Consider the following 13,167-nt stretch of genomic DNA (forward strand, 5'->3'; position numbering starts at 1 on the left):
GAGAAGAAGTAGAGAGGAAGAGAGGAGGAAGGAAGCGGCTCCATAGAATTATGGAGCCAGCTCAAAGTGCTTTAGAGGTGGCTCTAAGTGGTTTGGAGCCGCCTCCATCTTGGTTGGAGGCGGCTCCAACTGGTTTAGAGCAGGCTCTCTTCAAGTCTTCAGTTTCTGGGTTTTTTGGGCGACTATTTAGGCTGTGGTGCTTGGATTTTAGGATTTTCAAATTTTGGAGGAAGCTATATTTGGGTGTTTAGAGATGTTCTAAGTCTTGTTAACACTCCAGTTAATGGATTAATGAATAATAAACCAGTAGGTGTTTATAGCTTGAACAATGGTTAGTCTCGATATACATTATTTTACTTCAGTGCAGAGGAAGTTTAAATAACTGAACCTTTATTTAATCATTCTTTGGGAATGGAAATTTTTTTATTTGATGTTATTAATAGTGGACAAGCATGATAATTAATATGGTTTTATTATACTTGTCATGGATATATGGATGAGGAGATAAATTATCTGTATGCTCAGGGTAGGATAATTTGTAACAGAGATATGGGATGCACATGATAGCTTATCTTTTTATTTTATGTTCATTATGGGATTAATTGATATGCTTTATTAATTAGATTTATCAGTTACTGGAGTAAGCATGTTAGTCTATATTTCTATTTATGCTTATTGTGGGTTATGGAATGGTTGTAGTTATATCTTTGCGTTTTAAATTGTAGAGAGTCATATACTGGTAGTATTGAACAAGTATGCTATTAATACTTTCTTGTTATACTTATATTGGATATGTTGGTATTGAAAATGTTTACTGTCATTTTTATTATCAACACTGGATGGATGGATTGTATGCACCGGTATGGGACGGTGACATACTAAGGGGATTAGCTCAAAAATGCTAAGTCCTACCTACTCTGGATTAAGGGATGGATTAACTACAAAAGTTAAGTCCTACTTGTATTTTGTGTCAGATCATTAAATAGTTGAGTGACACTTTGGTTTGGAGTGGAATTTAAACATATTTTTATGGTGCTATGATATGAGCCTGAGTCTCAAAGTCGTTGGTTAGGGAACGTATATGCATTAGGATGCATAGCTGGCTATGATGGTTTAATGTGTACCCTGCTAGGTCTAGGTAGTTATGCCCACCTCAGGTGCGCTTTGCATGGTGCCTACTAGTTAGGTTGAGACAAGCCTGTAGTCTAGTGAAAGTTATGTAGTGTGAATATATATATATATCTACGGACTATTTAGTTATTGTTAAGTTGGTTAGAATGTATATGCGTATCAAGTCTCTACTGGATTATAATAGGATAGAACTTATTCGTGGGCCTGACCCATTCCTATTTTTAATGTGTATGTCAGTTCCAGGCTTGAGCTTATTCGTGCTGAGCAGAGACGGTCACTCATTCTTCCGACGACATAGGATCTCTCTCCATGATTTAATAATGGATTTCTTCTAGTTTTATTTCAGCTTGGTTTTCTTATTAGGGGTCCACTGGATGGATTCCCGAGTTGTACCCTTGGAGGTTTTTGAGTTGGATTATTATAACCTTATTATTTGGGATTTCAAGTATTTAATTTTAAGGATTGTGTCTTAGTATTCTTTCCAGCTTTTAAACTTTTATTTATTAAATTCATTTTGTCATTTGTGTTTGATTATATATTAATTGTTTGATATTCCCTTGGGTTTGGGCCTGGGCCTGATCAACCCGTGTCTTGGATCCGAGGGGTATCACATCTTGCCTTGGACAGCTCTTACGGGCTTAGGTTGGGGTGTGAGTGTTTTTGTGTAATTAATTGCATTGGTATAATCAATTACTCTTCCTCGTCATTGGAGTTTTGGGGTTGTGTTTAGGGTTTCGATAAGATCCTGTAGAGTTCTCATCGAACTCATCAACAACCTGAGTTAATTTCGTTTGGTGGTGTCTCGTAATGGTTTGTATTGGGACTATTCATTACATCGTTGTTTGTTGTGTGTGGCATTAGGATTCCACCTTGTGTTTGAGCTAGTTTTGGGAAAGATTTGCAGACTCTTTGTTTTAGGAACCTTAGTGTTTATTCTGGGGAGATGATTCATTTCCTCATGGAGAGAAATCGGACTCATCCAGGCTTTCATAATCTTTTTTATGAGTTATCCTTCTGAGAGGCATTCCATCCCTTCTTACTTTTGATTTTGTGGGATTGTTATTTGTATAGTCATTTTTATATGTTTATATGCCTTGTTGTTTTGAGCATGCCTTAGAAATATGTTAGGGGATGTGACTATTTAGTAGTTATGTGATGATATAGGTGATGTGTTTTTCATTTACTATGTCTGCTTGTTATGCTACGTCATAGGTGATGTGTAGCATGTCTCTGATACTTGATCCCTATGTGATAGGTAGCATTTTTGATTGCCCTTGTACACTATGTGTTTAGTTGTATGGTGCGTGGACTTTTATTTATATTTGGTATACTTGTACCTAGTATGCTTGCACGTTTATTTCAGTTCATTTTGGTTTAGTATACCTGAGCCTGTATACTTGTCTACCATGGATTTAGTACTGCTTAGTATACCTGTGGATGTATACTTGTACACGTATATTGTATTTCCATTTTAATATTTCTTAGTATACTTGTGAATGTATACTTGCATATGTATATATATGTTTAATGACAAATTGCTTTATTAGTTTATTCCTTTTTATCATTCTGCACTGTGCTTGGGGTTGTATGACCTTGGTTGTTTGGGTTGTGTGTATGAGCTTGATCCGATGTCTTGATTCCTAGGCGTAGCCTTGTAGTAGGTCAGCTTTAGGATGACGTGGAGGATTTTGGGTGCACTGTCTTGTTGGGAGTCGTTGTGGCTAGGGCGATGATGATATTGTTTAATTTTATAAAGTCTGATCCATTGGCTTGAGGGCATAGACATTTCAGGCCTTGGACTCGTGACTGGTGTGGTTGACAACAGTGTTTTGAGACTTGGGGTTGTCAGTTCTTCTAATATTGAGGATTTAAGGCCTTAAGCGTAGCGGTGCTTATAACATTGTTGTCAGAGTTTTGGATTGGCCAGAATGGTCCGGCCGGACATTTTAGACCATATCGCAACTCTCACAGAATGCCTGGTTTTCGTGGTGCTTTTGGTAATGATCATTTGATATTGATGTCATTTGTATCGATGGGTTTTACGGGTGAGGTTGTTGGGGGCAAGTGATGAATTAGGGCTTTACACTGTCATGCTATCGTACAGGTTGTGTGTGGATGAACACTAGTTGCCGTCGATGCTACCTTGCATTACCTAGCTAGTAATGTGAGTGTGGGCGGGCACTTGATGCTGTCGATGCTACTGCATATTGAGTACATTGTGGGCGGGTTCTAGTCATTGTTCATACCGCCATGTTACTTCTGGTTGTGTTCCTTGTTTTGATGTGCAGTCTCCTTGGTCTCTTTTGGGTGGTTGGCATTGGTTTAGTATGTTAATTCGTTGGAGAGGTGTCTCACGGTTCGTGGTTTCGTGTCTTTTCGTTGATTTTGAGACCTTTGGAGTTGTCCTTGGGTACCTTATGATCTATTCCTTGGTGTGACCTTGTGTACGGTCCTTCTTTCATTCTTCTGGAAATATCCTTGATTTTGGGAAAGAAATCTCTTTAAGGAGGGTAGGTTGTAATGACCCGGTCATTTCTTTCCTTTCCTTTTTTTTTAGAATTTTACGGATGAATTTTTTTTCGTTGAAATTTCTTTTATGAGTTCAGTTTCTTGTCACTTAGTGTCATCTCAAGTGCTCGAAAATGGTTTATGAGACTCTTTCCTTTGGATTGACAACTTCCCTTATGGACCGAGTCATTTTCATATATTTTTTTTTTGACACTATTCACTTTTCGTCTTTTTCCCATTTGTCACTTTATTGGCACAACCTCACTTTTCGTGTTCGAATTTGATTCCAGTTTTTGCATGCATCCATGATATTTAAATTCCATGCCATGTGTATTTTTACTTTCTTAGAAAAGCATGCTAATTGTTTACTTTTCTTGTAAAGGGTATGGATGCATAACGTTTTTGTAATATTCTTAACTTGTGGGTTTTAGTGTAGTTATAAAAAGTAGTTATTTTTCATCTTAGGGACCATTTTGCAATTTAATTTAGAAGATATTTTGGAAAAAGATCTTTTTGTAATTTTTGAAAAGTGTGACAAGTGTCACACTCCTATGGAGCCACTTGTTGGCATTGTGGTGGAACCACTTGGAGGCTTAGTTTGAAAACACATGGAGGGTGGAGATTCATCCATTTGTTGGCCTAGGATAGGAGCACTTGTTGGCTTAAATTGATGAGCGCTGAAAAGTGCGTATTTAAACCCCTTAAGCTTAGGTGTTCTAGAACCTTTACCTATCTTATTTTACCGTTTTGTATTGATTTCGTGTTATTTCCAATTTTAGGTACTTATCCCCAAAATAAGCCAACTCAGCCAAATAAGAGCATAAATGAAACAATTCTGGGATGAATCAAAGAAAGGAGCAAAGTAGAGCAAAAGGAAGCAAATGGTGGAATTTCAACAACTTCGATCGATCTTAAGAAAAGTTCAATCGATCAAACTTTCATCGATCTCAGTACTTCAAGATAGATCCAGGCCATGATGTCATCTTCAGAGATCCCACAAGTTTGATCGATCCAACATCATTCTCTGATCGATTGAACCTTCTTGTCCTTATCCACATGCCAGATCTTATCCAGTTGTACCAACCTACCAACCACTTTTGTCCTTTTCCCAAAAATATCTTCAAAATATCTCAGATTTATTTTTATCCAAAAAGGCACCGCCATTGAGGATCGATCCAGCTTCAATTCGATAGAGCTAAGCCATATTTGATCAATCTCACCACAAGTTCGATCGATCGAACTTCCCAAATCCCAAGAAAAATCTAAATTCCAGCTCATTAAAAGTTGTCTCATATCCAATCATTAAAGGATTATTGGTGCACGAGCCCAGCTCATTTGGGGTAATTTTTGACCTACCTATATAAGAAATATGAGCCACTTTTACATATACATATACTCATAGACACATACTTAGAAAAGATAATACTCAGTGAGAACGCAAATGAGAGGAGGAGGCTAGAGACACCATTGGAGACTCTTCATCAACCAAGGAGTAGATTTCTTCCATGGAGCTTGCCCTTGAGGGTTGGAGGACATTATCCATGAGTGCCTAGACATCCTCTTGGGGCTAGAGTTAGCCCTAAGCATGCTTTCTACTTCTTGATTTATGTATTTTTGAGGGGATTTGTATTGTGATTCATGTCTTGACACTTATATATATATAAATCTTGTTTATTCAATTATTTATGTGGTTTAATGCTTCCAATTGATCATTTCATTCTATCCATATGTTTATGTATGCTAGAATAGATGTTTATGTGTTTGTCTCAATTTCTTGTGTTATTAATGCATGTCTATCTGTATTGATGCTATAGATCTAGAGATTGTCAAGACATAATGCTTAATGGCATGTTCTTGTGGTTTATTTGATGGTTCATACTCATTTCTTGATGGATTGTACCTCTCCCTTAGTTTAATTAGTTTAATTTTATGTCATTAGCTTAGTTGTAGTGTAGTTGTTAAATGAGAGGACAATCTATGCTTGTTATTGATGTTCCATACTTATGAAAGCAAGTAACATATATCTCTAACCTTGTGATATGTTTGGATTGTGAGTTTAAAGAAAGGATTATTGGCTTAATTTGATATGTTGTGCTATCCACCATGTTGTTTAGACAATATATACTTAATTTGTCATCCATGCTTGTTAGAACAACCATACACACACACTTTGTTGCAATACATGTTTTTCCCCTCATCAAATGTGTAGAAAAGCTATGTTTAGTGGTGATCTCTAAACCCCAAGATCTCTCTCTCTCTTTTACTCTCTCTATTGCATTATTGTTTACTTTAGTTTAAATTGCATCTTAGTGTAATTCAACCACCAACTACTATTTTGATCACTCGACCTACTAACCCTAATCTTGATTCCTCGATCTAGTATGACCCTCAATCCCTTGGGATGATCCTTTCTCACTCTTACTATCTTAGTAGTAGTGGTGATAGTGGTTTTTATAAATTTAAACTTGACCTAAAAGGCTTTTCTTGAACCGCACATTCATTACATTATTTTGGCGTATATCAAGCGGCCATCGTCAAATTTTGGCGCCGTTGCCGGGGATTGATTAATTGGCAACGTCATCTTTGTGGAATCAATTAGGAATTAGTACTTTTTTGATCGTGTCTTTACTTTATTTTCATTTCAATTTTTGTTACTTATTGTGTTTGTTCTTATTTGACTAGGAGTATTGAGCTAGGAAGCAAGCAAAGGAGCATCTAAGCAAAGGAGCTAAGCAAGCAAGGAAAAAGGCTAAAATCATAAAATAAAAAAAAAAATTGCTAAGCTAAAAGCTAAAAATTTGGAGTTGAAGTGCTAAAGGACCTTTGTGAGCTTTTTCTTACTCAAACCCTTAGTTAAATTATCGGCCCGTATGGAGGCTTGTAATTCAATTCTTAGATAAATCGTGAGCCCACGTGGAGGCAATTTACTTTTCCTGCATATTGTTGTTAAAGAATGGGAGTATGGGAACATTAAGTGTGGAGGAAGGTTGTTGATTGTTATTATTGCTTATTGTGTTACATTGTGCATACATGGTCATAGATCATTGAGACCCACTCTTGTCCCTTTAATTTTTATCTTGAATCCATTGTTCGAAACCCTAGGGGAAGAGGTAGTTCTAGTCAATCCATTTCATCAATGGAAAGACACAATGAGGACCATGTGGGGGACCTTGGTCACATAGACCAACAAGGTATCCTCCACCCCAATGTGCATTATGATAACATGCAAGTTTTATTAGGCATGTCGAGACCATTTGTTCATCCAGCACAACAACAAGGCCAAGTTCCATTGGGAATGCCAAGGCCAATCTATGCTCCACCACCTTCCATCATTTAAGGCAATCAAGGTGCCCATGTTGCACCTCCAATTACTAATCTTCCCCTTGCTTTAAGAGATCACTATGTGCCTACTGAATATAATGCACCTACATGCATTCAATTGCCACCATTTAGAGCACACCACTATGAAATCAAGCCACAAACCATTCAAATACTTCCTAACTACCATGGACTTCCAAGTGAAGAACCTTACAAGCATTTGGATGAGTTTCGTGAAGTATGTTCCACCGTGAAATATACGAACATGTTGGAAGAGGTCTTAAGGCTTAAACTTTTTCCATTTACCCTTAAAGACAAGGCAAAATATTGGTTTAACAATCTTAGGCCTTTTTCAATAACTTCTTGGGTGGAAATGCAACAAGAGTTCTTGAAGAAGTACTATCCGATTTCTAAGACCAATGCCATGAGAACTTCAATTAGGGAATTTTCACATGGGGATGGGGAAACATTTCATGAGGCATGGGAATGCTTTAATGAATTGTTTAGGAAGTGTCCACATCATGACATGCCCAAATGGCAATTAGTTCAATATTTCTTTGAGAGTTTATCGGATAATTACAAGGGCATGGTTGATGCTTCCATGGGTGGCTCTTACATTGATAGGCATGAGGATGACGTGTGGCGTCTTTATGAGAGCATGAGTGAAAATTCTTTGCATCGTACTTTATCTTCGAAGAATGGTAGAAATTCTAGTGGTAAGAAGAGTGTTGGCTTACATCAAGTCGACCACTCCAATGAAATTGCCGCCGAAATGAAATCATTATCTCAAAGGTTTGATCAATTTTTGATCAACCAAAACTTAGTGAATCAAGTATCTTCCTTCCCTAACCATTCTTATCATACATCTAATGAGACATGTATGACTTGTTCAAGTGTTTTACATTCTACTCCCCATGGACATGTGCAAAGTGAGTATCATAAACAAGCAAATGCTGTTTTTGTTAATCAAGGGAACAATCCTTATGGCAATCATTACAATCCTAGTTGGAGGAATCACCCGAATTTCTCTTGGAAAAGCCAAGGGGAGGGCTCAAACCCTTCCCAAGGTGGTTTTCATGGAAAGTACATTCCACCTCTAATGCAAGGCCAAGGTTCCTAGGTTTTAGATCATTATACCAATCACAAGGAAACCAATTCTCTAATTCTCATTTTCCTAATCAACCATCATATTCTCAAGGAAATATTAGAAGTCCCGCTTTTGAAGAGAAAGTTTTGACCACTTTGGGCACTTTAGAGGCAAACACACAATTACTTCATTCTCACTCTCAATCTATTGCTAAGCTAGAAACCCAAGTAGGGCAAATAGCTAGCACTTTAAATGATAGAGAGAAAGGAAAAATGCCTTTGAATGCCCCACAAAAGCAACAATATGTTGTGGAGACTCATTCCTTATCGGAAGGTCACACAATAGAGCATGTCAATGCGGTGACTACCTTGAGAAGTGGAAAGGTTGTGGACAACTAAGTGGGTATGTCCAATGAAGAGAGTGAACCAGTGCAATCACAAATTAACACCCATCCCGTTTCATATCCTATTCCTCCTTCATTGCATGTGCATGACCATATAAATGAGAATATGTTGAAAAGTGATTTTGAAAAGAAAGATTTACAAAATGATTTGAAAACTTCTTTTGTTAAAGAGACTTTAAAGAAAATTTTTGAAAAGGTTTTTGAACCAAAAGCTCCATTTCCGAATGCCTTAAAAGGATCCATTTCAAATGACAGGCAAAAGGCCAAAGTAAATGAAATTATGGATGTGTTTAGGCAAGTGAACGTCAATCTTCCACTTTTGGATGCAATTAAGCAAATTCCGGCTTATGCCAAATTCTTGAAAGACTTGTGTACCCAAAAGAGGAAGAACAAAAGTCAAGCACCTAGAAAAGTGGTCTTAACCGAACAAGTAAGCTCAATTTTGCAGCATAACACTCTTTTAAAGTTTAAGGACCCCTGTTCACCTACTACTTCATGCATCATTGGTGATTATATCATTAATTGAGCTCTTCTTGACCTAGGAGCAAGTGTTAATCTTCTTCCATATTCGGTATATGTCAAATTAGGCTTGGGAGACTTGAAACCGACGTCGGTAGTTTTACAACTTACCGACCGATCAATCAAAAAGCCTAGGGGTATCATTGAGAATGTCTTGATTAAAATTGATAATTCTTCTTTCCCGTTGATTTCGTTGTCATTGACACGGAACTGGTCCCAAATCCTAAGAGCCAAATTCCCGTTATCCTTGGTTGTCCTTTCTTGGCAACTGCGAATGCCAACATTAATTGTAGGACGGGGATAATGAAGATTTCATTTGGTCACATGAAGGTAAAGTTGAATATTTTTAATCCAACCCCCAATTCATTTGATAAGCATGAAGAGATTAATGTTGTAGAGAAATGTCATAACCTTAAATGTGAAGGAATTGAGTTTTTGTTTGAGACCAAAGTTTCAAAAAGTCCATCTTCAACCTTGAAACCAAAGAAAGTTGTCTCAAAATCTTGTTTTGAAAGGGCGTGGAAGCCCAAAGATTTTCTTGACCAAGGACCAAAAACATCTTTTGAGCTTAATCCAACAATTTCCTTAAAGAACCATTTGTTGGATGGAGTTCAAAGCACTTATCACCCCATTGAGGAGGGGATGCACTATAAGATGTTTGATCCGGGCAAAAAGAGCCTAACGTCTTGCTAGAGACGTTAAAGACTAGCAAGACATTTCGTAGGGTGTCAAAACCCTATTCCTCCCTCATTTATATCTTTAATTTCATTTCTTGCGAAGTCTAGATATTGGCTTTGGGTTCATATGCATTGCTAGGAACTGTGATTAGGATTTTATGCACCTTTATGTTGAAATTGAGCATTTTGCATAAGTTCAATCGATCTCAAAATGAGTTCGATCGATCAAACTTCCCACCTGCATCAAACCTGCATCCAAATCACTCTCTGTCCAGTGGTTCGAATAAAACCTGCATATTTCAGCTTTCTGTCCCATCGTTCAAACTTATTCCTAAATCGATCTAAACTTCTTCAACTGATCCAACTTCATCTTGGATCGATCTGTAGTTCCAACACTTAGAAAAATTTTGAACCTGCATCCACCTGCATCCAAAAGCCTCTTTGTCTCATGGATCGAACATTTCTTCAATTCTATGCATTTTTGATCTATCGAAGGTATTCTGTGATCGATTTTGGGAAGATCGATCTTTGTTCTTTGATTTGCAATTTTGACTTTGTTTTGACTTTGTTTTAAATTTCAAAAATTTCAAAATATATATATATATATATATATATATATATATATTTTCTTATTTTTATTTTCCAAAAATATATTTATATAATAAAAAAAATCAAAAAATCAAAAATCACAGAAATACTTTGTCACTTAAGAGGAGAGATCGATGTCAGTTCGATCGATTTGAGGTTCAGTTCGATTGATCGAACTGGCAAGGAAATGTTTTTAAAATCGATTCAGGGTCATTCGAGCGATTCAACTTGAATCGATCTCAGACCCTCGTTCCCTCTTCACCGCTGTATTCCAACTCTTCCCCATCTCCGGCGAGACTCCGGCGAGTATCCCAGGCATTGAATCACTCTCTCTCCTCTCGAATCTTGACTCGCATCTCACCCCCTGTTCGCATCTCCACTTCTCTCTTCACTCCGGTAAGATCCGAACCTCCCTCTTGTGATTTCAAGCTTCAATTTGTTCAATATATGTTTTAAATACTAGATCTAAGCTATTTTGATGCTGAAAATCTTCATTGATGAAGTTTGAAACTCTTTGTATATATGTGTCTATATATGTATATATGGCTGTATATATTTTGAGATTTGTTTCAATTTTTGGAATATAGGCTGAACCAAGTGACCCAATAGGTTGATTTGCTATGTTAATGGGCCCACGACCATAGTTGTGAAGGCCCTGTGCCATCCACGTCACAGATCTGTGACTTTTTGAATTTCACTTCACAGTTCGATCGATCGAACTTTTTATTCGATCGATCTGTAACAGATCATTCTCAGTCATTCTTGATCGATCGAACTTGAATCGATCTCACATTTTTGTGATCGATCGAACTTCATAGATTTGTTTCACACATCTTACACACCATCTCTTGTGTTTCATGCCATCTCATACATGCCCAATGCCTGTGTTTTCCACATTGGATGCATTCCATACTTATACTGTCTAGCATGTTTCACATCATGACACTTATTTCTTGTTACTTAAATAGATTCATGTTCCCTATCTGTTTTATCTATCCTATTTGACATACATGATTCTATGAATTGTGCTTTAAATATTTATATCGGCACTGACTTCCTTTGCAAGTTTTTCCTTCTATTTTGCAGACCACAGCTAAGGTCAAGATTGTAGCTCGTGGACACTATCACTGTAGGGGCAAGCAGAGTCTGGATGACGAGGCCGGACCATCTCATGCCCAGGAGACCACTCCACCTCAGTCTCTAGTTGACAGCTGCCTACAGTCTTCAGACGGAGCATCTTCTTCACAGGGTGATGCTGAGGATGAGCATATACCATCTCCACCACCACAGCCAGCTTAGCCAGCCCAGGAGTTAGACCAGCTATTACGTAGATACTCACGCCTTCGAGTGGCGCATAAGTCGGTCTTCGACACAGACTTCTTTTCCCAATCGGTGCTTACCCGATCAGCATATGATGATATCTTCAGACAGGGCATCTCAGCCATACTAGCCCCTGTCTCATACCCAGTGTACTCAAGGTTGGTCCGGATGTTTTATCAGAATCTCTAACCTGCTCTGAGTAACCTGGCAGAGTTGCGGACCACCATTGATGGCTACCCGATCTGCATCACTATGGACACATTGTCCAGATCTTGCCAGTGTCCACACACCTACCCTTCAGAGCTATAGGACATATATCCCACTCTTTACAGGCCTACATATGTAGACACGGCCGTTTTACTTACAGGTCACTATGCCGGTGATGAGACCTATGCCACCCAGACCTATCTTCTAGATGACCTGTAGTTTTTTGACTCTGTCCTGTTTCGTAACATCTTTATGGCCGGCCATAAGACGCAGAGGCGTGACGACTATTTGACAGCTCTGTACGCATTCTATACAGGGCATTAGCTATCTATCCCAGTGCTCATCTGGAGCGTCATGATGAAGTTGTATGTCGACCACATCAGCAAAGCCAAGCCCAAAAGGGCTAAGTATCTTCCATTTGGCCATCTTATCACCCAGATTCTACGAGACCAGCGCTATCCCTTCCAGCTACGGGAGCAGACTGAGTCTGGGGCCTGTTCCTTCAAGAAGAAGGATTAGGATAAAAGCTACAATGCTCTTATCAAGAGTCTGAGGGATGATGCTGTAGAGGCAGCTGAGGAGTTAGAGGCAGAAGAGCAGGCAGCAGTAGCATCAGACCCGGTAGCGGACGATATACCAGTCGATCCGGCTACTATACATATGGACATCGATTTGGAGCAACCTGCAGAGGACGCAGAGCAGCACTCTCCAGTTGGGTCACCCATTCACGATGTGGAGCAGGCTCAGGATCATCATTCTCTCGCTCCAACGGTACGTGAGGCTCCAGCATAGACACCCGGCTTTGGAGAGCGACTCTAGGCTTTGGAGGATGCTGTAGTATCTATCTGCGCCGACATGGTCTTTCTTTAAGAGGATGCTATCTCCATTAGAGCTGATATTGCTTCCCTCCGTACTGATGTCATGACCGCATTCAGAGATCTATCCGGAGACATCCACGGAGTGCGACCTGCCCGTTCTACCTCTTCTTCATGATTTCCATATCTTTTTACTTCTCTCATATATTTGTGATCTCTACATATTTTTGATACTGCTATATTATTTTTGCAGCAGTGTCTATCGGCTTTCATATTGGCTGTACTGTACTTTATTTTTATTTATTTATATATGTTTTCTGTATGGATGTTATATTTTCATATTCTTATGGCTATCTATTTGACTCTATCAGATGTATCCCAGTGACTTCAATGAGAGAGAGTACTGCCCAAAATTTTCAGGACCACCCTGATACCTCTCTCTATTTTTTAGTTGCTATCCCATTTACACTTGCATGTCCACTGTACACTATTATTATCCCTTTTGTTATCTAATGAGCTTATCCAAGTGCAAAATTTTCAGGACCACAGTTAATCCCAAGTTTGGGGGGGCTATGCCACCCACTTTGGATACTT

At 38.5% G+C, this 13,167-nt stretch overlaps 1 protein-coding gene and 1 pseudogene across 1 annotated transcript in view; one reads left to right on the plus strand and one right to left on the minus strand.

Moving 5' to 3' along the window:
• LOC132304692 (F-box protein At5g65850-like) overlaps nucleotides 1-11,530 on the plus strand; it is a 45,891-nt gene extending 34,361 nt beyond the window's left edge. The window contains exon 2 of the mRNA XM_059802424.1: nucleotides 11,318-11,530. Coding sequence (XP_059658407.1) covers nucleotides 11,318-11,530 — 213 coding nt within the window. The remainder of the gene's footprint in view (nucleotides 1-11,317) is intronic.
• On the minus strand, nucleotides 7,387-7,485 carry LOC132305676 (small nucleolar RNA R71; annotated as a pseudogene).
• Nucleotides 11,531-13,167: the final 1,637 nt, after the last annotated feature.

Source organism: Cornus florida, unplaced genomic scaffold (genome assembly GCF_030987335.1).
Source record: "Cornus florida cultivar Cherokee Brave unplaced genomic scaffold, ASM3098733v1 CherokeeBrave_3.0.0_Hap2_Chr04, whole genome shotgun sequence".
Classification (NCBI taxonomy): Eukaryota; Viridiplantae; Streptophyta; class Magnoliopsida; order Cornales; family Cornaceae; genus Cornus; species Cornus florida.